The 26,873-nt window shown below is 34.9% G+C and overlaps 1 protein-coding gene across 3 annotated transcripts in view; it reads right to left on the bottom strand.

Annotated features, from left to right (window-relative positions):
- The window catches only part of LOC109054114 (vacuolar protein sorting-associated protein 8 homolog), a 107,861-nt gene that overhangs the window by 57,364 nt on the left and 23,624 nt on the right, over positions 1 to 26,873 (bottom strand). For all 3 annotated transcript variants that reach the window (XM_042756933.1, XM_042756948.1, XM_042756938.1), the window contains 14 exons: positions 23,036 to 23,258; positions 22,871 to 22,960; positions 20,775 to 20,826; positions 19,542 to 19,584; positions 19,390 to 19,462; positions 16,825 to 16,944; positions 16,619 to 16,690; positions 14,785 to 14,904; positions 14,387 to 14,443; positions 14,214 to 14,296; positions 12,138 to 12,222; positions 11,953 to 12,051; positions 7,978 to 8,067; positions 7,078 to 7,124 (listed from right to left, as the gene is read on the bottom strand). In XM_042756933.1, the coding sequence (XP_042612867.1) occupies positions 7,078 to 7,124; positions 7,978 to 8,067; positions 11,953 to 12,051; positions 12,138 to 12,222; positions 14,214 to 14,296; positions 14,387 to 14,443; positions 14,785 to 14,904; positions 16,619 to 16,690; positions 16,825 to 16,944; positions 19,390 to 19,462; positions 19,542 to 19,584; positions 20,775 to 20,826; positions 22,871 to 22,960; positions 23,036 to 23,258 (1,254 nt within the window). The remainder of the gene's footprint in view (positions 1 to 7,077; positions 7,125 to 7,977; positions 8,068 to 11,952; positions 12,052 to 12,137; positions 12,223 to 14,213; positions 14,297 to 14,386; positions 14,444 to 14,784; positions 14,905 to 16,618; positions 16,691 to 16,824; positions 16,945 to 19,389; positions 19,463 to 19,541; positions 19,585 to 20,774; positions 20,827 to 22,870; positions 22,961 to 23,035; positions 23,259 to 26,873) is intronic.

The raw sequence follows: 26,873 nt of genomic DNA, 5'->3' as shown, positions 1-26,873 counted from the left end.
TTAAGACAGTGATAATTGGTGACAGAGGTGGCTGTTATTTCGACAGAGACTCCAGTTAGAAAAAGACTGCTTCCTGTTCACTAATAAAAAGATTCTTTTAAAAATGTCTAACGTGTGCTTATACATATAATGCCAGCACATGGCAATCAACATCAAGCTTTTAAAAAATATGCAAAAATATCACTGAGTGGTCCCATGCGCTGTGTTGTACGGGTGCATCTCCAAAAATTTGAATATCGTGGAAAAGGTCTTTATTTTTTGTAATTTAATTAAAAAAAGCTAACTTTCTTATATTCTAGATTTTCAACTTAGGAAAAAAAAATTAGTATCTCAAAAAATTTGAATATTCCATTTTGAACTTGATTAGTTTGATTAATTTTGAGTATAAATACTGGGTACCTCCTGGGCTAGTTTAGAACATGCAACCACAATTATGGGAAAGACTACTGACAGTTATCCAGAAGACGATCACTGACACCCTCCACAAGGAGGGTAAGCCACAGAAGGTCATTGCTGTATCACACAGCACAGAGTGCTGTATCGAAATATATTCACAGAAAGTTGACTGGAAGAAAAAAGTGTGGTAGGAAAAGGTGCACAAGCAACAGGGATGACCACAGCCTTAGCCTCAGGAAAAGCCGATTCAAGAACTTGGGAGAGCTTCACAAGGAGTGGACTGAAGCCAGAGTCAGCACATCAAGAGTCACCGCACTCAGACATCTTCAGGAAAAGGGCTACAGCTGTCACATTCCTAGAACCAAGCCACTCCTGAACCAGAAAAAAATTTCAGAAGCATCTTACCTGGGGTAAGGAGAAAAAATACTGGACTGTTGCTCAGTGGTCTACAGTCGTCTTTTCAGATGAAAGTAAATTTAGCATTTAATTTGGAAATCAAGGTCTGGAGTCTGGAAGAAGACTGGAGAGGCACAGAATCAAAAGTCCAGTGTGAAGTTTCCGAAATCAGTAATGATTTGGGGTGCCATGATGTCTGCTGTTGTTTTATCAAGTCCAAAGTCAATGCAGCCATCTGCCAGGAGATTTTGGAGCAATTTATGCTTCCGTCTGCTGACAAGCTTTATGGAAATGCTGATTTCATTTTGCAGCAGGACTTTAGCACCTACACACAGTGCCAAAACCACTTCCAAGTGGTTTGCTGACCATGATATTACTGTGCTTGATTGGCCAGCCAACTCACCTGACTTGAACCTTACAGAAAATCTATGGGGTATTGTGATGTAGGGTCTCTGTCGAACAGACAAAAATAAACTGCACAATCGGCTGCTTCCAAAGGAATCAAAAGAGACTCTTTTCTCCCATCTGCGGTCTTACAGCTATTAATAATCAACTAAGGACTAACAATGCTCAAATTGTCTGGACCCGTTTCCTGTCAAGGAGAAGAGTTGCTAAAAACCTATGTCAGCATTAAGAGAAGTGATAACGTGACTCCACAACAGAGGACGTCTGTTCTGACATACTCCCGCTCATCAGAAAAACTAATCATAAACTAATCATGTGACGTCGATATCCTGAGTTGGTTTCGTGTCAGCTGTGTTGTTATCCACTCAAAAGAGTTGAAATTAACTCTTTTCACAAGATACATCCCCGCAGGAATCATCAATAATTTATGGACCTAAACACAAAGGATCCATACAGCGTGTCCCATGAATTGTGACTTGCTTGTGACTCTTTCTACGAACTGAACTTTTCAATAAATAATCTCAAAAGGACAATCATGAGAAATCTGAAAGGTTAACTATATTCACAAATAATATGTTTTATGTCTAATATATGCTTGATGTGTTCAATGTAATCGGTGCAACTTTAACCAATGTTTTATAACCCCTTATAGCAGATAGTGCTATTAAATGTGTGTAAGATATGGAAAGTTTAGTGTTGAATGAATGGCTGCGATATTTGCAAGACTGTGATATGAATGAAAAGATGGTAGTTTGAACTGTACGACACTTTATAGAAGTTATTAAACAAAACCTGAAAAGATATTTCCCCATGTGATAAATTGAAGCGCCATGTTAAGGTATGCACGCTCCGCCTTGCAACAAGTCGACTGGAAGATCACGTCGTGGGATGGACCAAATCAGCTTGGACAAAACCCCTATGTCTTAACGAATTCAGCACACTTGCTTTTCGCCATGACTAGAACTGCTTACTCCAGCATTCTTGTCATCCAAAACTCAAAATACTCCGTTGAAACTTTGTGACTGCCAGGAATCTTTTAAGTCTTGCAAACAACGAAACTGTCAGATGAACTTCCGAAGCTCCTACGTAACCAGGCAACCAACCAATCACCAGGAGGGTTTTCCCTAAAGAAGTCCTCCAAACGACAGATCTGCAACCAATCAGAGGCGCCAGGATTCCCTGAGACGAGACAACAAGCAAAACTCCAACTCATCTCAACCCCGCTTTTCAGCGCAAATGCAAGTAAAACAAACAAAGCTTTATCTCTTGCTGAACTGGTGCGAATTGATCTTAAAGGGGGGCTACAATGGTGTTTCACATATTCAGAGTTGTTCACAGTGTTAAAGAGATGGATTCTCATGCTAAACATGGCCAAAGTTTAAAAAAATAATTTGGATGAATGACGGAGAATTTCTGTGTCGAAAATCTTACTTCCGGGTTGGTACAAGTTTTGGCTGTTTTTTTTCGATTGTGGATTTAATGACGTAGACAGTGGTGGAACTCCTTATATGAGCATTTCTCTCGGAAAAGCGTGCCCACGTCGACCTATGCGGCAGCGATGCATAGGATTTGTTCAAGAATGTCTCTAAATAAGTGTGTTTTTGGATGTGAGGAAAAGATTACTGTGTTCAGCTTCCCAATGAACCCAGCGTTACACGAACAGTGGATGCAGTTTGTTTTTCCGGGGCAGCAACGGAGTGTAGCAAGTGCGTTTGTGTGTTCTTGTCATTTCAGTGACGAATATTTTATAAACAAGGCCTAGGTCGACGCTGGATTTGCACATCGTTTGCTATTAAAACATGGAGCGGTCCCAGTGATAAAAGATCCCATTCATGTAAGTACAACTGCATCAGATTTCTGTCTTTTGTTGGAAATCCACACATAAGTGAATATATGTTAATGGAAACAACACGAAACATCAGTATTATAGCTCAAGATTAACATGAGATTAGGTGAAACTGTGTATGTTATGTACCCTTTAAGCAGTAAAGATAAGACAAATCTCTACTTTTGTGATTTTCTTGGTGCGATCTAGGAACAAATTACTTAAGTTACTAGATTCTTGGGACTTTATTCAAATTCCGTTAATCCTCCTATTCAGAAACTGTATGTGTTTCTATGTGTGTCTATGTGTGTTTTCATTATGTTTTAGATCCATGTAATCTATAGAGTAGCTCAATAAATTCTCGTTTGATTATAAAGAAGTATTGTCTTGTGTGGTGTATTTTAAAGTCAAACTTTGCCCTGATCACGTTACCTTGCTCATAATTAACAAAATATCAGATCCTTTGCTACCTAGCTCGTAGCTTATAAATGATCATTTTGTTTGTATTCTCGTTGGCCACAAAGTAATATAACAGAATTGTTAAGATATACTGATTTTAACGTTCGCTGGACGAACCGTTGAAGTATAAGCTAATCAAATTTGAAATAAATCCAATAAAATTAATTTGAATCTTTAGATTCGATTCCCCTCTAAAAGAGCTGATAATTTCTTACAGTGATGAGGAAGTTAAGTAACATATAACAAACAATACAGAGGAGCTGAAGGCCGCTATCAAAGCAACCTGGGCTTCAATAACACCTCAGCAGTGCCACAGGCTGATCGCCTTCATGCAACACCGCATTGAAGAAGTAATTCGTGCAAAAGATGCCCCAACCATGTATTGAGTGCATAATTTAACCTACTTTGGAGATCTTGAACATTTCTGTTTTGTAAATCTTTTTTTGATTGATCTTTGAGAAAATATTCTAATTTTTTGAGATACTGAATTTAAAATTTTCCTAAGCTGTAAGTCATAACCATTAGAATTAAAACAAAAAAACTCAGTTTCAGTTTGTGAGCAATGAATCTAGAACATAAGAAAGTCAGATTTTTTTAATTAAATTACAATAAAGATAAAATGATAAAGATGATAAAAATGATAAAGATAAATGATATTCAATTTTTTTAGATGCACCTGTATATTACAAGTGTTCTGTGGGTATATAATAGGGTTTGGTGATAAACAAACTGAAATTTACCATATTCTCTAACAAATTTTGGCCGTTGGTCTCTGCAAGACTGCGTGTTCATGACTCTATTATCGCTCTGACTCACCCAGGAAAAGCACACAAGTTGTGAAAATTCAAGATTAATGAAAACGCGACATAAAATACAATCCATGTGCTTTCTTCTCTGAGGTAAATATATCCGTTGTGCTCGTCGCAGCAGCAATTTATCACGTTCATCTGTCAACTGTCATTTTGACTGTCACGACAACTGGAGTTCTGATCTGGAGTCAGTGAAGAAGATTCAACTCAGTGAACAAAGTACACAGATACATTTTTGGGGATTTCTCTGCATTGTTTTTTTTTCATGTCACATTTTATACCCACAGAACACTTGGAATATACACAGGGTTTCTACAGACATGAACCAGTTAAATTTAAGACTTTTTAAGACCTTTTTAATACCACCTTATATGAAATTTAAGACCTAAACCTGTAATGTAAATACACTATTTTTATTACATTCATATGTAATATTTAATGTGTTTAAATTAAATAGAAAACAAAATATCATTGCTGTAATAAATGATATTTATTACTACAATACACAGTAAACTTTTAATGTCAGCAGACAATATTCCATGCAAAATATCCCTGCAAAATAACTGCATTACTGAGATTTTTGGTGGAGTAAACAATTTATTCTGAAGCAATATTTTCATCAGTGTTCTGTTCTATCAGCTTTTACATACTTAAATCTGCATATTTTTTATTTACCTGTACAAAGGCCTATGTTTAACCTTTTTAGATGTATGCATCATCTTTCATGTCAAATTATTACAATTTATCAATAAATTCAATATACACTATAGGGCTGCTGCAAGGCAGATTAAATAATTTACACTGCAAAAAAAAAAAAATTATTACAACTGCAATAAATAATGTTATTAGATTAATGTTTTAAATGCATTTATGAATATACAAATAAGAAAGGTTGAGGGGAAAAATGCATACTTTCCAACATACTTCTCAACTAAACGACCAGTAAGTGCAGGCGGTAAGTCACTTAATGAGTCACTGAATCATTCATTCAACTGATTGAGTATGCTATCATGCTGGTATCTTAAGGACTTTTGTGGACAGCTGACTCCTAAAGTTTTTGATATTCTTCATATTCTGTGTGGTGGTCAAATAGAAATGAATCTTTTCTAATAAGTTTCAATTGATTTTTACCATTTATGGGCATTTTTCCTTTATAAAGCCATTTTTTCCATAACTGTGCATTATCTTTTGAGTCAAAATCTTACATTTAATCAGGTGAATTAGAATAATAAGACATTTGGGCTGTTATTAAGCAAATGAAATCAGTATCAACAAAATTCCTCTTTAAAATCCAGACATAAGCTGCACCTGAAGTTGCATTTAGAAGTATTTACATACTGTTTAATGCAAAACATGTATGCATTTAACCTGCAGTTACAAATGCATAAATAATCGGATATATTAAACATAAAACGTTGAATACTGATATTTGAAATAATAATAAAAAAAATGAAAAGATACTTTAAATGTGAAATTAAAACCGCCAGCAGGTGGCAGAAAGTCACTGTTAATAAGTGAGTCATTGCGATTGAACCGAATCATTTAAATGGTGATTCATTCAGGAACAAAATGGCAACGCTGTAATGTTTCTCAAAGACGCAAAACAGCGCTGTGGATTTGTTTGGAATTATTTTGGTTGGCGAAATAGAGCATAAATAGGCGATATGGTGTCTAAAACATCTCTTAATAAAACCTCTAGTTTATTGAACTGTTGTAAAAAAAAAAAAATCAATATTACATAATGTATATGGTAATCATGCAGTGAAAGAGTGCAGTGTAAATGCGCAAGCGCACTAGACTTAACGAATATTGAGCTAAATAGCTCACTTGTAATGGTATTACGTAACTATATCATGTTATGAATAAACTAAACAATTTAAATTTTTACCTCAGTGTGTTTCTTCTGAGTTTATGTGTGCCATCACGCTCATTTGTTCTGAAGTCTCTCACAAAGAGACAAACAGACAAACAGAGTGAGCCTCAGCGGTAAGTTCTATTCTGTATTCTGCTAATTCACTGCAATTCTCTGATGACGTAGTAATTTACCGCGGGGAAGAAAAAATCTTCGGTCTGTCCAATGATTGTAAACCGTCTTTAGGTCCATCAGACTTAATATATTAGCGGCAATGTGACCAAATATATTTAAGACCCATCGAATACGAATTTAAGACATTTTAAGACTTTTTAAGGCCTTATATTAGGAAAACGTTATTTAAGACATTTTAAGACTTTTTAAGGACCCGCGGACACCCTGTATACAGCAAATGTCACGTGGGACTGAATTTTTAACAGCCATCAGGTTGGGTAAATGTTTTTTTTTTTTTTTTTTTTTATAAATAAAAATACAATTATTCCTTTTATATAACAAGTTAAAATATAACTATTCATCAAAGAATCCTGGAAAAAAAAAAAAATCACATAATTACTCTTATTTTTAATCAAATAAATGCAACCTTGATGGGCAGAAGACACTTCTTTCAAAAAAATTCAAATCATATTTCAAATAATTCTTCTAAAATTTAGTTAGTGTAGTTCAAGTAATAATAATAATAATAAAAGATGGCTAGTATTTCCAGTTGACCTGGAGGTTTGGCATGGATGGTAAGGAAACAAAAAGAGAATGAATGGTAAAAAGTGATAGTGTTTCTCAGATTGCCCTGGAGAGAGATCTATGAGGCGTGAAACTTTAACTGCACACATCACTCCATTACAAAAAACAGCAGGCACATAAAATGAAACAAAATGGCCAAAAAGAGACAGTGTTGCAGAGGGTGCTGCTATTATTACCTGGGGTTCAGGAGGCACTTCAGAAACTGGAACGCCAAATAGTCATCCTACAGACATAGAGAGTTTAAATTCAAATTTAGTTCGCATTCACAAGGACTGCAGTGATGTGAAATTATAACTTTGAGATCTTGTATTAACATATAGCAATTCTTGATCAATTGCATTGAGTACTACACAAAAGGGTTTAATAGAGATACTGTGCCTTGAATTTTCCCTTTCCCATTACATGCACAGTACTTTCAGGCTGCATTATCTTAAATAACTGGAAGTTTGCAAGTAGAACACCATTTTTCATCTCCATTGACATAAAATTATTAAACCCTGAGCATGATATCATGGGTCTGGCTTGTGTTAGTAAAAAGTTTGTTTGACCACCATCACCATTATTTTACCAAATGCTCCAGACTTTAATGAACTACACATCATTAAAACAACATTAACGTTATTCTCACACTAGTCTTTGACTGTGAGAAAAAAAAAAAAAAAATCCCTTAACACTTGTTTATTTTCTCCCCATTTCCCTCATATCTTCTTCTCATCGACACATATGTTTGCACAAGAAGGCTTTTCAATTAGCACCTTTCTGACAGTGTGCGAGATAACGTAAAACCCAATTACACACAGCTCTGCAGACAGAGCCTAATCCATTTACTGATACACACATGCGCGCGTGGGCCTCAGGGGGGCTCTTCCCTCTCACACACATTCACTGTCACTATCTTAAGGAGAGTGAATAGGAGCCGAGACAATACAACACACACATTTATACACACACCAAAGGAGAATCAAACACACAATACAACACAGACAGGGTCCTTTAGAAACACTTTTCTTAACAGTCCAGCCTGTTGAAGGATACACTATGTGTGTCAAGCCAACATCAAGTCCAATGCTGCATACCTGCAGAGATGTGATGATAGACTGCACCTCATCTGCAAAGTGCACTGCGACTAGCTCTGCTGTCTTAGCTGAGTTAATGCTGACCAGATCCTGCAATGGAGGAACAATGACATACCAATAAGAATTCATAAAATCAGCCAATCCACCAGAGTAGTATTTTCTAATACTTACTAGTATTAGTTGGGTCCTAGGGTCTACTAGTGAAAACATTTTTTTTATTTTCATTCTTCATTACAAATAATAGTATTGTCATAACAGTTTGAATGAAGCGTTTCATTAAAATAAATATAACATGAATTTCAGTATGTTGCTTTAACCCTGTAAAGCCTGACAAATGAAGTACCAATCGAAAAATATATATTTTTCCCACCAATCGGAACAGTTTATTGAACCTTTAGTATGGAGCCCGAGAAGTCACCTGTAGGAGAAAAAAAATAATCAGTGTAGACGGTTTTGCAATCTGTCCCCTCAGTTTATAAAACCATACTCCCGATTTCAAAAACTGTTTTGTAAAAAACCATACCTTGGGTTTTTGAATCCATACCCACAAAATTCATAATCCATGCGCATGCTTTCGCAATCCGTTCCCTCGGATTGGTAAACTCACCGATTTGTGATCCCCGCCCCCACCAGAACATTCATTTGTGTAAGACCATGAGACCATGATCCGCACTCACAAAATAGTCTTCTTTTTAGCATTTATTTTAGATTAATCACCAATAGGATAAGACACCGCAGCCTGTGTTTTATAGCCTAAAATAAATGCTAAAAAGAAGTTAAAGACTTAAAAAAAATTAAATAAAAATAAAAGGTAAAAAGCAATACAGAACAAATAATGTGCCGGTTATGTTGTCATTCCTTTGCTCTCTAACTCAATGCAATGTTATAATAGGCCTAATTATTTAATAATAACATTAACAGTGAAGCATGCAACTCTGGGGGAAAGAGCTTAGTATAATAAAATCACCAAAATGAGTCTTAATGTTAAGAAAGAAGAGTACACAAACACATTTCCAAAACTGTAAAAGGTTATTTAAAAATAAAGCATTCAAGAAAGATTTTATGACAAACATTTTACTGTCTTAAAGGGTTAGTTCCGCCAAAAATAAAAAATTATGTCAGTAATGACTCACCCTCATGTCGTTCCAAACCCGTAAGACCTCCGTTCGTCTTCGGAACACAGTTTAAGTTATTTTAGATTTAGTCCGAGTGCTTTCTGTCCCTCCATTGAAAATGTATGTATGGTATACTGTCCATGTCCAGAAAGGTAATAAAAACATCTTCAAAGTAGTCCATGTGACATCAGAGGGTCAGTTAGGAATTTATTGAAGCATCGAAAATACATTTTGCTCCAAAAATAACAAAAATTATGACTTTATTCATCATTTTCTTCTCTTCCGGGTCTGTTGTGAATGCGACTGCTGTGACTGCTGACGTACAGTATGACGCTGCTGACGTGTTTTCTGGTGCGCCCAATAACAAAGATAACACGTCAGCAGTATCATACATCAGCGGCGTCACTGCACTGTTGTGAACGCGCTCACAACAGACCCGGAAGAGAAGAAAATGATGAATAAAGTCATAATTTTTGTTATTTTTGGAGCAAATTTCATTTTGAATTCGATGCTTCAATAAATTCTAACTGACCCTCTGATGTCACATGGACTACTTTGAAGATGTTTTTATTACCTTTCTGGACATGGACAGTATACCGTACATACATTTTCAATTGAGGGACAGAAAGCACTCGGACTAAATCTAAAATATCTTAAACTGTGTTCTGAAGACGAACGGAGGTCTTACGGGTTTGGAACAACATGAGGGTGAGTTATTAATGACATAATTTTCATTTTTGGCTGAACTAACCCTTTAAGTGCACTCATTTATTTAGCCACAAAATTAAAATAATAATAATAATAAAAATAACTATTATTTTTATTATTATTATTATTATTGTACAGGTTATGCACAAGAAGCTTTTATCCAAAACGACTTATAAAAGAGAAACAAATTACTCCAAAATCAGTCAAAATGCCAGGTTTATTATACAATAATAATCGAGTGCTAAGATGATCACATATTAAACAAGATTTTGACGCACATCTTTCTTATTAAATCGTTGTATTCCACCTTGTACTACAACTGATAGAGAATCACTTTAGACACTTTGCAGTACGTAGGCCTATTCCACATAATAATATTCTATATAACAGTATGTTAACACGTAGGCTACCTAGGAGCTTGCTGCATGAATCCGTGAGTACAGTTTACAAATCCGAGGGAACGGATTGCGAAAGCGTGCGCACGGATTATGAATTTGTGGGTATGGATTCAAAAACCCAAGGTACGGTTTACAAAATCTGAGTGCATGGATTGGAAATTCGTGGGTACGGTTTATTAATTCGTGGGCACGATTTGTTAAACCAAGGGAACAGTTTAAGAATTTGTGAGTACGGTTTTATAAACTAAAACTATAAAGAGGGGACGGATTGCAAAACCGTCGCCACGGATTGTATTTTTTTCTCCTACAGGTGACCTCCGGGCAAAAAAGTTTGCATGCATGTTATTTGCTGAGCGTCATATTTGATACATAATTCTTATTTATCATGTAGTATGATATAGCGAGATTATGGAGGAAAAATACTGCTCAATATTATTAATTGGCCCAAACTGAGCAAGATGGTGCTGATGCTAATATTTTCATGGCCAAAAATTAAGATGAAATTCTGATAGCTTGTGAGCTTTATATCAGTATATAGACTACTTGCATGTCACTCTCAAGTAACTCTCATGTCTAATCTCCCAACTAAGATGATATTTAAATTAGGGCTGTCAATTTAAAGTGGTAATTTAATTAATTAGTTATTGAAAAATTATTTGATTAAAATATTTTAATGCAGTTAACGCACTGACCCTGCCCCAGACCTGTATGCAATCTAAAAGTGGTCATATGATGCGATTTCAATTTTTGCTTTCTCATTGGAGTGTTACAAGCTCTTGGTGCATGAAGAAGATCTGTAAAGTTGCAAAGACTAAAGTCTCAAATCCAAAGAGATATTCTTTATTCTAATTAAGACTCTGTATTTGAAAAATAATGTGTTTTTTGAACATTAAAGCATGTCAACATATTCTGTTACACCAAATACACAAATTAATGATCTTTAAAAAAGCATCATATGACCCCTTTAAATTTCATACAGTTTATTGCTGAAAAACATGATGCAGAGCAACAAGTCACTGGATGTTGTAGTACATAAATGCAGTTATGTGCCACTAAAATTCAAGATATCAGGGCAAAAAATGACCTTGTATGAGTTTTCATCTCATTTATATCATATGATAAGCGATATCACATGAGCAGCGAGAGCAATATCACAGAAGGGATGTTTTTATCCCGAATAGCACAAGTGCAAATGTTAATTTATACAACAATTCCGTAAATAAGAAGGTAATAGTCATTTTTGCTCAATTTTGCCATCGAAAATATTACCTATGAAGCCATAGCAGAAATGTTGTGCATCTCCGAGCAACACAGTGGTGATTCATTTGAAATGAATCCGTGGTTTGAAACAAACGGATGAACTAATGATTCAATGACCCATTCATAAAGAGAGCCATTTACTTCATTCCTGAAAGGATCAGCCATTTGAACGAATGGAATGAATGAATGAATGACTCAATGACTTAGCAGTTTGAGTTTCTTATTTAGAGAAAATTGTTGGGTTATATAATAAATGTTCATTTTTAAAACTGAAAGGCAGTCACAAGTAATGCAGTGGTATTGACTGATTTTCAGTGCTCTCAATTTTAACAATCAGAGTAAGTCATTTGGACAAAGACCATTGACTGAGCAAAATTAGAGAGAGAGAAGGGTCTGATGAGATTAGGGTCTGAAATGAGCTTTCTGAAGCCGGAGCTCTCTCTACCTGGAGTGTGCTCTAGGGGACAAATCATTTGAAGCCTTGTTTGACTCACCTTGACGTGTTGAAGAGCTTTGACCCACACCAGCTGCTTCTCCTCTGAGCTGTAGCCTGGCATGGACAGGATGTTGTGGATGTAGTTGAAGAGCTCCTCCTGGAGTTAGAGATAAAGATTTAGTACAGAAATAACAGGAGTGACAGGAAAGAAAAGAGTGAAATGAAGGAATTACAGCTGAGTACCTTTCTCAAAGGGTCTTTCAGGTAGCAGTCAACAATTTTGTTGTAAAGGTGCTTTCTGTCATACATAAACTCGCAGATCTGATAACTGGAAGAGTGAAAAAACAAAAAGACAATGCTGACTAATGAGCAATTATAACAACAAAAAGGTTTGCTCTTTTTCTGAAATTAGATTGTCAGTGTCATGATATGATGCATTCAACAGCAGTCATTAGATTTATCAGTGATCTAGCTGTGAAGTCCAGCTTAAAGTGGATCACATACTAAACTTTGTTTCCTTTGTAATTACCGTTAATTTTATTGTTAGTTTCATTATTTTTTATTGTTAATTTAATAATTTTCAAATTTGTTTTTACCGTTTTTTTTTTTTGATTCTCATTACTTAAATAAAATGTTTTACTGTAATAGAAGTGAAAAATACTGTGCAACAAATTTAGTTAAATCAGCATAAATGAAATATTTTACTGTAATAGAAGGGAAAAAGACTGCGGAACAGTTAGTTAAATTATTTTTAAATTAGATTTATGATATGTTATTTTTGTAAGATTTTTCATGTTTTCCAAATACTCTATAGTGGCTTCAGTGCTCTCAATTTTCAAAGGGAGAAATCATTTGGAAGACCTGATTAGCAAAATTAAGGGTTAAAGAGGGGTTTGATGTAAACTGTGAGTTTTATGAGTGATCACATTGTATTTATTCCTGTGAAAATATGACAACAATCAAACTTGAAGCTCTTCACATTGACTCGACAGGCTGAAATGACTAGGTTTAAAGATTTTGACGCACAGAGCTCTTCTTTCTATATTAGCTGATTATAGCAATGGACAGTGCTCTTTTATCATTTCCTGTTGAATTTGAAGGTGTCATTGATAAACACATTCAACAGGAGTTAGCACCCCATTATTTGAAGGAATTAAATTTAGCTTCTTTCAAGACTTTTACACCCATTATGTTAGGTGATCACTTTCATGTTCTAAGTGAAAAATGCTGCCACAAATGCAAGTTAGTTAAATATCAGCATAACGAAATATTTTACTGTTTACATCTTAATCAGAGAGGTACATGAAGGAAATAGACTGTACATTAGTTAAATCAGCATACTGTTAAAGCAATTGCAATCCCCATTATACACTTATTTGCAATTTTCATGTTTAAATCACAATTTTCTAGTCTAGATCTCCGCAATGAAGTCCCCTTACACATGTTGAAAGCACATTACATAATTTTAAATCAATTTTTATACAGGAAGACGGTTATGTTGTGAAGATTATTACAATGATAGGAAGTTAAAATTGTAACTGGTTTTTCTATGATAAATCGATAGGGATACAATGTTTTATTCCTGTCAAGGCTGATACTATTTCAAGCTGTCAGGCATTATCCAATCATGAAATACAGACTGTTCAGCTTTAATGATTTAAGCTATGAATCACATTTACATGAATACAATCTGATGATCTTATTGTAAAACAGGGTGGAAGTATTCACCTGGAAATAGTCTTGACATTTTTCTTTCAATTTAAAATTGGCATAGTTCATTCTATTGATTCCTTTCAATATTAATTCATTCTTCAAATCTCACATCAATACCTTCAGTCTTAATCAATCGAATTATGTCAAAGAGTACTAATCATGCGATTCATGATCCGTAGCTCAGGAAACATTTCTTATTTATTTTTTTGGATTCCAGGGTGGAATATGATCTGGACATAGTCTTGACAGGTTTCAAGATGCTCACCTATGTGAACTTTCATGCAAGTCATTCTTGCAAGAAAATATCTAACTAACATTTGTGTATCTAGAACAGAAATGTTTCATAATAGTAACCTAATTAAGGTAAATATTAGTGAGTTAACTGTACAAGGTAAATCTAATTTATAAACCACATTTCCAGAGAATAATAAAATATATGTCTCCTCAAATTATACACCAGACCCTTATAAATTATGATTTGTTATGATCTATGAATGGTTTATGTTTTGTGAAGATGGATGATCTTATCGTTCAAATCTTATCGAGAGACTTCAGCTGTATATTTGTTTGGTGGATGTTCTGCTTTCTGATTGGAAGATATCTTACAATTCTGCCTTCTCTGCGAGGTCAAGGAGACGCTCCTCATCAAACTGGACCACACCACCAACCTGCAGCAGCTCCAGCAGAACCTGACGCATGTGAAGAGCATACCATCAATCAATGTTTTAACAAATCTAGAGCAAACTTAATCAGTTTCAAGATGGTTGCTGTGTTCCTACCTGCTGTCTTTCTGTATGTCTAGAGTCATCATCTGGACTACATAAAAACTCTAGAACCTGCAAAAGAATGAGCAACAGATAAAAGTCACTTCAACAAAGCAACTTTTCAAAAGTTCTAAAATCACTACCGTCAGTTTCACTGTCAGTAGCAGAAAATCAATGCAATCTAATTTAGAACAGGCCCCAACACAGGGTGCAAAATCATGAACTATTTAACATGCAGAAAACAAGCATAACGCTTCTAATGCGGGAGAGCTATTTTTACAGAAGCTGCTAATTGTCTTCAACAAAAACTAACACCTTCTTAGAAATATTCTCTTGCTGTAACCATTATAGCTTGTTTTACAAAATAACGAAAGTAGAGTGCAAATGGCGAATGTGAGGGGCTGTCACTTCACCTGGTCAAACAGCTTCCGGTTAACAAAGAGGGTATTATCAGGTTTGGCGAGTTGTCGTGCCAAGAAGGTGAAAAGACAGCCGACCTGAGACGGGGTGAAGTCAGAATTGTCCACCATAACCTGGAAAGTGTGCACACATGGGGAATTTGTTAGTGTGTGTATATGCAGTATGAAAAAAAAAGAAAAAAAAAAGTGTTTCAGATAATTTCTTTGAGGATTATTGGAGTGTGTTTTATAAGTAAATACTATTTCAGTCTTTCTACTTTAAAAAGGTTAAGTTTAATTGAATGTGGGTTACTTGCAGTTTCTTTGGAATTATTTGTGTTCAAATAAATTGAAATGGAAATTAGGGCTGTGCAATTAATTGCATGCGATTGTCATGTGCATCTCGTCAGGAAAGCCGGTTCTGTGATTAGTAGTAAATCTCCATCACCTGGTTTTAGCTGCTTTCATTAAATACACAGAGCCGTACTTCACTGACAATTAGGCACTATGGTGCTCATTATCGCAGATCGAATCGCCTGCGATAATGAACGAGATATTGCGTAGCTTGTCAGTGATCTACGGCTCTGTGTATTAAATACTTCTCCATCTGAAAGCAGGTGATGGAGATTTACTACTAATCACGGAACCGGCTTTACTGACTAGATGCGCATGATAACCGCAAGCAATTAATTGCACAGCCCTAATGGAAATGCCTAAATGCCAAGGACATATTTACTAAAAAAACAAATGCAAGTAAAATATATGCTAAACAACTTGGTAATAGCTGCACATCTTCTGCCATTGGAATTGGTGCGCAAAGGGAGATCTGACTGACAGGCTTGCTCAGCCAAAGTTTTTCCTCTGTGATTAAGGAGATTTTACTTAAGGATGGGGATTAAACTATGGTAAATTGTGCAATATTCAATTATTAGGCCATTCAGTAACATCTGCAGTGAATGTCAGGCATATTTGACTTTCTAAAGACATTGTGCAGGTTCTTATTGATTATGTTCATGTGCACGCTCTATACTTAAAAAAAAAAAAAAGTATGCTTTTCTCATGAATAATAATACTTATCTTTTTTTTAAAGATAAGTTTTAGTATTAAAAATACATCATTTTTAAGCATTACTTTTACAACTTTTAAGAATTGTGTATCCTTTTCTTGAAAACATGCTTTTCCTAGCTTTTATCAAGTAAATCCTACTCCATTTTTTCAGAGTAGTTAGACTCTTGTTTGTGACATCATCTTCACAAACACTGAACCAGGTTTTCTATGATCAAATAATTTTGGAATTTTAGGGGAAATTATTTAAGCAGAACTCCTAAAAGACAGGGCTTTTTTCTTTCTTTCTCTCTCTTTTTATTTATTTTTGCATTTTCTACATTTTTGTGATTCTGTGGAATGGATTCAAATATGTTAAAATGAGTTTTTAACGCATTTTAATTCTGTTGAATATTCGATGGAGTCATGTGGGATGACATGAGGGCCAAGGTAGTGCTCTCTGTTTTTTATGAATGAGTCAATGATTACAGAAGAAGAGAAAGGGAGAGTGTGTGAATACTGATTTGAGTTGCTGAAGGCTCTTGAATGAGCTGTGATGAGGAGGGGGAGGAAGACTGCAGGACCGAGTCAAATTATCCCATTCACATGATTTACATTCCAATAACAAAGTGAAGAATCATTTCAGAGCCAAATGCTTTTTACACAGATTGGGGAAAGCTGTGTGAGCATTCCTATGTGTGTGTGTGTGTGTGTGTGTGTGTGTGTGTGTGTGTGTGTGTGTGTGTGTGTGTGTGTGTAAGATTTTTTGTGTGTGTGTGTGTGTTTGTGTGTACGTTTCTGTCACCTTCAGTAAAATGTCCACAATCCTTTGCTGATACTCCAGAGCCTGTTTGTCATTCTTGAAGTCCTCAAATGTCTGTGAGGCAAGGAAATATTAATATTCAGATCTGATTAAAGGGCAGATGAACTACACTCTACACGTGTAACACATTAGTAGAGCATTGATGATTTTAGTAATACATATTGATTTATGGATTAGCTGATGCACACCAGCGCCAGGACGTTGAGGAACTCTCGAGTGTCGAAGTGCAGAAGAGTTCGGATGTAGGGATACACTTCCTCTTCCTGTGCAGCCTCCACCGAGTGCAGACGAATGAGAAACTCAAACACCTGGAACACATTCAGAGATACAACATAAAATGCACAGCAGGGGAAGGGGAAGAGGTATAAAATAGAATTGGGATTGGGCCTTAGATTACATTTGCCGTCATCTAACACTTACTTAACATCAAACTTTTAAAAAACAACAATTTTATTACACTGTTACATGTAATCTTTAGCAAATCTCTAAATATACTTTATACTGTATTATAATGTTGCATCTTATCATTTTATAGTTAGTTATAATGTTAGTTATAATATAAGTTCTAATGTAAGAGTGTAATCCTTAATTCAATCAAAATCTAATTTCATTTAATTTTCAGCATTTATTCATTTTGACAAAATATCCATTTACATTACATTTATATACCATGTTATGATTTAATGGATTTTACTCTTGAATGTATTATAATTGTTTTTGTAATTATTTATATTATTTATATAAATATTAATAATGATGTCGTGCATGACAATGTGCTCCCCAAGAAATGTACAAGTACATTATGGAATTATTGTGATTAATTTTTATATATAGGCTTTAAGTGTAAAAAAAAAAACCCATTCGTAATATATGCATTTTATATATTCTGCAGGTACATGTTCATGGGCCAATCCCTCTACATAATAACTAAATCAAAATTCAACCCATTATCATTAGAGTACAGTACAGGGCTGACTAGTTGCCATGGTGACCAGGTGGTACACTTTCCTGCTGTATGTGTGAGAGCAGCACAGAACAAAAGATTAGCCACTATCTCCCATTCACACACATAAAGAGAGGTAATTCTCCAGGGCATCATCTGAAGGTGCTCATCTTTGTGACGCCAATGTTGTGGTTTACAGCGGGATAGAGGTTTTATTTCAGGAAGGATTTGGACCTGCAGATGTGACCGTGTGTGTGTGTGTGTGTGTGTGACTGCATGGGAATGTGTGGATGTGTGTCAGTGCAATGAGGGATCAAAGAGGAACAGGAGACTTTCTGTGCACGTGTCTCTCTTTGAACATGACCCCTTAGGGCCCAAAAGATGATACGCCACTCGATGCTACTATTTACTACCTGCTGTAAAAAATAAATCATACCCTGTTAAATATACATTTATTTATAACAGTGCTGTCAAATCAATTTATCGTGATTAATCGAATCCAAAAAAAAAGTTTGTGTTTACATAATAGATGTGTGTGCTGTGTATATGTATATAGAAATACACACACATACATGTATAAAACTTTAAGAAATATTTACATTTGTACATATTCATAATTATATTTCATTTATATTATATATATATATATATATATATATATATATATATATATATATATATATAAATGTAAGAAATATTTACATTTGTACATATAATTATATTTCATTTATGTTGACCACAACATATTCAAGTTACAGTTATATAATGAATATGGGCTTAAAGTGCACAATCTCAGCTTGAGGTTACTCTCTTCAAAATTATAGGAAAGATTAAGGAATTACAGCTCTTTAATATGTACCTCCCCCCTTTTTCAAGGGACCATAAGAATTTGAACAATTGATTCAAAAGCCATTTCATGGATAGGTGTGGGCTATTCCTTCATTAATTTGTAAGATCTGGAGTTGGTTCTAAGTGTGCCATTTGCATTTGGAAGCTGTTTCTGTGAACCAGCATCATGAGGTCAAAGGAGCTCTCCATAGACAATTGTTAGGCTTCAAAAACAAACAAACAAACAAACAAACAAAAAATCCATCAGAGAGATAGCAGGAACATTAGGAGTGGCCAAATTAATAGTTTGGTACATTCTGAGAAAAAAAGAATGCACTGGTGAACTTTGCAATGGAGTGGATGATTGGAGGATCCTCTCCATGGTAAAGAAAAACCCTTTCACAACATCCTGCCATGTGAAGAACACTCTCCAGGAGGTAGGCTTGCCATTTTCAAAGTCAAGAGAAGACTTCATGAAAGCAAATACAGAGGGTTCAATAAGGTGCAAACCATTCATAACGGCCCATTCACATGGGGCGTCTGCGTCAACGCCTCTCGTTTACTTGACATCAAGAGCTGGCAAAATATATATGGACCTAACTGTATATTACATTTATCTCTTACACGTGTGTATTTATATATACACATAAATATATACAGTACACACACATAAATCATGTAAACACAAACTTTAATTTTGGATGCGATTAATCACGATTAATCGATTTGACAGCACCAATTTATAAACATATATATATATTCATGTAAACACATATTTTTATTTTTGTTTATGTTTATATATATATATATATATATGTATACATAAATATATATATATACATATATATATATATATACATATATATATATATATATATATATATATATATATATATATATATATATATATATATACACACACATACATGTGTGTACATGTGTACATCTCTTACTGCAGTCTGGGTTTAATCAGACTACTTACCTGATTTTTCACCTGAGGGACCAGATCTTCAGGAATGTCACCTAACGGATAGGCCCGTCCTGCCAAACAACAGCTGGCAGAGGAGAAAGGACAGATGTGTTATGGCACACAACTATGTATGAGTGCAGTACTAATGCAGAAAGTCACCTCACCTGATGTACACCAGCATTTTATTTCCCATCACAACATGCTCATCTGTGAAAGGAAATGAATGGGAAAATCAGATTATATGCAGTTTAGCACTAGCTGACCAGATTTCAGAAATGAAACCATTCTACTTCAGCAGTCAAAAACCTGTGGCATTCACACTGTTATTATCTATTAATTATTTTTTAATAACAGTGTCGTTATGCAGATTTTTGTACTTTTTTACATTTTGATGTGAGAATGTTTGGCTGGTTTGGTGGTGTGTTTATGTATTTATTTATTTAGCTATTTCATGCATTCTGACTGATTTACGAGTTGGATTCTCATGCTAAACATAACCAAAGTTTGAAAAATTAGTTGGATGTATGAAGTATTTCTGTGCCAAATACACTCACTTCAGGGTTCAGAATGTTTTCGGAAAGTTTTTTTTTTATCGAATATGTCCCTGTGTGTGGTCATAAAGGGCGGAATTTATTTTATAGGCACTTCTCCAAGAAGGGTGAGTGCACACACATACCAGAGCGAGAGCAAGAGCACGCTCATCAATGTGCTTCATTCAGGTTACGGAAGTCGTCAGCAGCGCTTTACAGGACTTGCTCGAGAAGGATTTTATATTTTGTTTTTGACCACAAAATCAACAATGTCACCAAAGAAGTGTGTTTTGGTTGTGAGGGAAAGATAACCTTGTTCAGTTTCCCAAAGAACCCAGCGTTAAGGGAGTTATTTATGTTTATGTCACAGCTTGCAGATGATCGCTACACAAAAGCTTGCTAATGCTACTGACTGCTATTCACCAATTAGCTCCGCCCACAGCACGCCTCCAGGAGCTTGAGTGTTTTCAGAGAGAAGCATTAAGCTGTATCTGTCTTTTGTAAATCTGATAAAACTAAAAACTAATCAGAGACATGAAGGATACAATATTAAACTATAGGTACTCAAGATTAATGAGATTGGCAGAAACTGTGTGTGTAATGTCCAATTGAAGTCTGACAATGTGCAAAAGTTAGTTTAAGTTATTGGGTAAATCTTTAAAAAAAAAAAAAAAAAAAAAAAATTTGATAAAAGTCATCTTGCAATTCTGGTTTTATTTCAATTAAACGTGCAGCCTTACAATTTTTAGTGCACAGTAAAAAACAGGGATATTTTCTGGGATAGCTCCTACCAGCTCCTCAAGTTTAGCAGAGTATTTTGATGTATGTGGGATGTATGTGTGTTGTTTTATGTTTGCTCTGTTCTACCTGTGAGAGGCTTTCCTTCACGGAGAGGAGGACCAATGGCCTGAAAGAGTTTCTGAAAAAACAGGAAAAATAAGCAGTTAATTTTTATAATTATTATTATTTTTTTAAATGAACATGAACAGTAACAGAACTAATTTAAAATAATAATAATAACAATAATAATTTTGACACTCCATTTTTGCTTTAAAGCTATTTAGCTATTGTCTAACAACAACCAGCCATTAAATAAATGTTATCTATTATGGAAAGTCACTTCAGAGAGAAAACAAGTCATCACAATTTGATAAAAGATTTTTTTTTTTTGCCTTCTGGAAGATACAACTGGAAAAAGAAAAAAAACTCTCTGTTGATTCATCTCGACTTAAACTTTTTTTTTTTTTTTTTTTAGACCAGCCAACACACATAAACATACAGCATGTTAAGAGAGCTAAAGAAGTTAAGATGCATGCAAAAATTACTTTTATTAACAACAGTAACAGGTGCAAAATCTATTTTTTATATACAAAAAATTTATATATTTCACTCTTATTAAATTTACCATTATTCTTCTAGCATATGGAACTTACCAGCATCAGTGATTATGTGTGATTTAGTAGCAGATTGAAGAAAAGTTTGTGACTTTTCTTACTTCATACACAAAAAAGTGTAAAATTCTGACAAAATCTGATTCCTTGATGATTTGATATATTTTATAATAGTGATTTTATAATTTTAAAATATAGAGAAAAAGTAGAAATGAATGACTAATAAGCCAATAAGTGCTCCTCTGCTGCTGTCTACTGGTTATAATTGTGATTTGATGTATTTTTAAATTTTTTAAGTGTTTGTTTACCACAAATTATATTTTGTTCATCCCATTAAAAATAACATTCAAACTGGATCATTTTAGAGCTTTAAAATGCTGGGAATTTTGTTTGAAATGCTTGAAAGTCATTGAAAAGTGCTCTCTCAAAAGGTTGTTCAAACCCTGAAATCAATGATGTAATGCATTCGACTATTTCTACCACAACACTATGGTTACAGGTTCTCTGTTTATAACAGAGATTTCTGTGCAGAATTTGAATGCTTTGCAGTAAATCTCACAGCAACCTTATTGTGCAGCGAATTCAAATGCTTCTCACTGGATCTCGCAGCACTGTTGCATCTGTGCAGTTAAAGTGTCGCAAAATAAAAAAATCAAGTTTCGCTTTCGTTTTGTTTGCTGTTTTTTTAAATGCAACAGAAATGGCAGCGCTTATGAGTTGGGCAACGCAGTGGTCACGCCAGTGCAATGTGCTGCTGTGTTTGGTCAGTGTCTGTGTGTGTGACATTTTGGCCATGAAACAAATGAATCCCTTTCTCAGTCGCCTTTCATCATGGGCTTCAGAAGATTCCCCTGACAACAAGGCTTTCATCTTTTTTTCTAGCTTAATAGTGAGAAAAACACCAAAAAGACAAACTTTAAGGGGAAAACACACTTGTGTGGATCACAAAAAAGACAAACTTTATGGGGAAAAAAGGCTTACCAGGTTCAGTTTAGTGTTTTCTGCTTTGTGTGGCAATTATACCAAAAGAACTCAAATTAAAAGCTGGAATGCATGACTTTTGCCCAGCTTTTGACCCAATTTACAATCTTGATAAGTCAGAGCCAGTCTTCAGATTTTGGGCAGTTGAAGTTACAGTGTATGATGGGCACAGATGTTTTTTAGCTTTAGTCCATGATTCAATCCAGTTGAAAGACATTGAAAAATATTTGAAAAATATTTTGAGCTGATTTTAGAAGACACATCATATTTAAATATGATAATGTATGATAATGTATGATGTGAGATCAGATCTTCATGAACCTTCTGAAAATAAGAAATTCTAAGAAATGTCAAACTCACCAAAACAGGACAGAAAGCTCTCAGGTTTAAATTAAAAAATATCTAAGTGTTCTGAAGATGAACAAAAGTCTTATGGGTTTGGAATGACATACGTCTAACCACCCAAACAAGTGTAAGTGTATGATGCCTAGTGTTTAAAATTTTCAGATTTGAGAAGTTGTGTAGTGTATTGCAGCCTTAAATCACCTTTTAACACATTAAAAAAAAAACACTGAACACACACTATCATACCTCCATGGGGCTGATGTAGTCATTCATGCCACTGTTGAAGACGTAGATCATGGCGTCATACAGCTGGTTATCCCAGCACATCTGCACCACCTACGAACATAACATGTTTTTAAGCAGACATATGTTGACATGCGCCATACAGATGATGCGTTCGCACATACACACCTGTTGTATGTCCAGATTGGTGATGTCCATATGGACCAGACATCCCTCCACACTATCCATCATGCCATTCTCCTGGAAATAGCTGAGGAGGTCTCTCATGACGGCAGCAGTCAGACAGCCAATCCGCTCGCTCAGAATGTAAGGCTCCAGACTTTCCAGAAAAACACCCCTGGCCACCGAGTTCTCCACCAGCCGAGGGTAGATCTGGTTAAACAGCAGGTCCCTGAGCAGAAGAGAGATGATTGAAAAATGAGATGAGTGATAACATTTACCATTGCCCATCAAATTTGTGCAGGGAAAATCGAGACATTTCAATATGAACCCTCATGAATAAGGAATTTCGTGTGAAGGTGGAAATTTTTCCTACGTAGATTTAGCATCGGATTCTTTTGGACTGATATGCAACATTTTTTTCATTGACCAACAGAAACCTGCTTGGTTGCCCTCTATGTAAGCAGTGCTTCATGCATCACATGCAATTAACCAATCAAATTCATTGTCCATTATTTCCATTAATGATTATTATTGATTAGTTGTTGCAGATTAATTCATTCACTCACAATGCTGTAGAGAGAACTGAATAATTGCACAGTCTTGTCTTTTTTTCTCAGATTTTTGCATGGAATTAAAGGTCGTAGTGCTGTGATTCATCCCTGAGCTCATTATTTTGGTTTATGTCTTAAAACTCTTTACTCTTGAAACGCATACAAAGTTGATGGGAAAAATACTTCGATAACAAAGGCCAATGAGACAGTGGGTGGATATTTTTAAATTCGATGTAAAAACACTGGACCTGTCCATATACCCACACTTGTGGTCTTGGCCACTTGAGAGCATGTGCACACAACAGGAAGTAAGTGCGCAAGACTGCCCCAGGTCTAAAAACGTCAAAGCACAGTGCTCTTACTGCACACTAAATCCACACTTCGGAGCAGTTTTCAAGGCTAAGCGTATCCCATCATGCATCATGTTCTGGAAATTAATCGTGAGATTTTTTGCCAAAATCTAAGCGTAAGTTAAATGTTAATAATAATGGGGGCTGCTGTGGCCTAATGGTTAGAGATTTGGACTTCTAACCCGAAGGTCACAGGTTCGAGTCTCTGTGTCGGCAGGAGTTGTAGGTGGGAGAGAGTGAATGAACAGCGCTCTCTTCCACCCTCAATATCCATGGCTGAAGTGCCCTTGAGCAAGGCACTGAACCCCCAGTTGCTCCCCGGGCGCTGTCACAGGTTATGCTGCCTGGATATATAGCTGCCCACTGCTCCGGGTGTGTTCACGATGTGTTCACTTCTCACTGCTGTGTGTGTGCACTTGGATGGGCTAAATGCAGAGCACCAATTCCAAGTATGGGTTACCATACTTGGAAAAATGTCACGAGTTTCACTTTCACTAATAAGATATTGCGTATAATTTGGTAATAAAACAAAACGTTGCACATTTCATTGGTGCAAAGATGAGTATATGTATTTTGTACAACATTTTGAAGTGCATTTTTTTTCACTTAATTAGAAGCAATACAAATTAAATTGTTATTACATTGTGTCATCAGTTATATGGACTTATTTTAAAATGCAAAGTATTGGAAATCAAAATAAAGCTCTGCCAACGCTTGCATTTTTACAACACAATAAGTGTATCCCATCAGGCAATGAAAAGTTCTACAAACTTTGCCTACTTGAACTCTTGGGCCACACACAGGAAATGCATCATGTAAGCAGACAAGTGGTCAAGTGCAAAGACAGCAAGTGTGGGTATTTGGACAAGCCCATTAAGTACAAAAAACAATAAAAGGCACATGACTTAAACATTTTAAATACAAAAGAAATGCATAAAAGGTTATTATCAACATTAAGTCTAAAAATATTAGCAAAAATTTCACTTTCAAAAATCAACCACAAATTACAGTATCTGTTTATATAGATCATGCAGGTATAATTTTAAAGGCCGGTATTATGCATAAAGCACATGGGCAGCTAGTCTCTCTAGTACAGAGGTCTGTCACATGCTATTGGCAAGCTTTCTGATCAAAGTACAAACACCGAACACAGTAGCCTTAAAATGCACATACAAACTATACACATCCTTCAGTATAATGCATTAGTAACAGATCTGAAAACTGACATTTAAAATCTCATATTAATCTGCATCTGTATATCACTGAATTATGAAATGTAATAATTAATATCTGAATCAAAAACATCTCAAACATCAAGCAAAGTATAACACAACACTAAAATCCAGACCTGTATAAAGAGAATTATTTTAAAGGCTGCAAGCAAATACCATAAACAACAACAACAACAACAACAACAAAAAAAACATCACTGCTGATTAACTGGATGTGCATTTAAAAACAAACCTACTGTTATAAGAGCTTATCAGTTACTGACGCGACAGTATCACAAGCACCTGAAGTGTTAGAAAGGAACAGAACTCTACCAGAAAACAGGAAGTAAAGACAGGGATTAAAGTCTCTGTGGAGACAGCATGATAGCAGCTCTAGGCAGTGGGATTGTAAAGCTTGATTACAAAGCTTGAGGCTCTGAATATAGGTGTATGTATGTGTGTGTGTGTGTGTGTGTGTGTGTGTGTGTGTGTGTGTGTGTGTGTGTGTGTGTGTGTGTGTGTGTGTGTGTGTGTGTGTGTGTGTGTGTGTGTATGTATATATATAGTATATATATATATATATATATCTCTATATATATATATATATATATATATATATATATATATATATATATCTATTTAATGTTATATGTATATGTATATATAATATATAACAAACCACACACACACACACACACACACACGTGTATGTATGTGTGTGTGTGTGTGTATACATTTATATATTTATTTTTTTTTATGTATGTCTCTTATGCTCATCAAGGCTCCATTTATTTGATTAAAAATACAGAAAAAAAAACACTGATATTGTGAAATATTATTATAATTTAAAATAATGGTTTTCTATTTTAATATACATTAAAATATAATTTATTTCTGTGGTGGCAAAGCTGAATTTTCACATGATCCTTCAGAAATCATTCAGATATCACTTTTTAATCATTAAAGAATCCTGAAAAAAAGTATCACAGGTTCCAAAAAAAAAAAAATAAAAAAAATTAAGCAGCACAACTATTTCCAACATTGATAATAAAACAGCATAATAGAATGGTTATTATAAATTATATTTCAAAGTATATTAAAATAGAAAACTGTTATTTTAAATTGCAATAATATTTCACAATTTCACATTTTTTATATATTTTTTGATCAAATAAATGCAGATGAGCATAAGAAACTTCTTTAAAAACATTAAAAGTCTTATTGTATATACAGTATATCTTAGGGCTGTCAACGTTAAAGCGTTAATGCATTAACGCATGTGATTAATTATACAATCTTTAACGTGTTCAAATAATTTAACGCAATTAATGCAAAATTACTGATGCACAATTTCCATTCTAACCCTACAACCCAATTTCACTTCTCTGTTTGCAATCAGTTCATTTTAAGTCGCTAAACACCGGGAAAGTTTTCAGTGCAATGAACCAGTAAGTGAATGCATTCAAAAAATCCATCCAAAACAGCTCTGTCGTATTCTGAAGAGCACGAGCCCTTGATGAACGGAATATCAAAACATCCCACCACTCTATGGCAGGTGATACGCAAAACACATTTCTCGTTGAGACAACCAGCATCTCACTAGTAAAGTTTTGATGGATGAAGATTGCAATCAAGGTAAAGATAGAAATTTCCATGACTTGTAAAGATTTCATTATTTTTTAATTCATAATGTTTAATTAATTGCAGTCATTTAAAATCACAATTTTAAAAC

This window comes from Cyprinus carpio, chromosome A1 (genome assembly GCF_018340385.1).
Source record: "Cyprinus carpio isolate SPL01 chromosome A1, ASM1834038v1, whole genome shotgun sequence".
Lineage (NCBI taxonomy): Eukaryota > Metazoa > Chordata > Actinopteri > Cypriniformes > Cyprinidae > Cyprinus > Cyprinus carpio.
The sequence above is the reverse complement of the archived record's forward strand: the minus strand, read 5'-3'. Positions and strand labels throughout refer to the sequence as shown.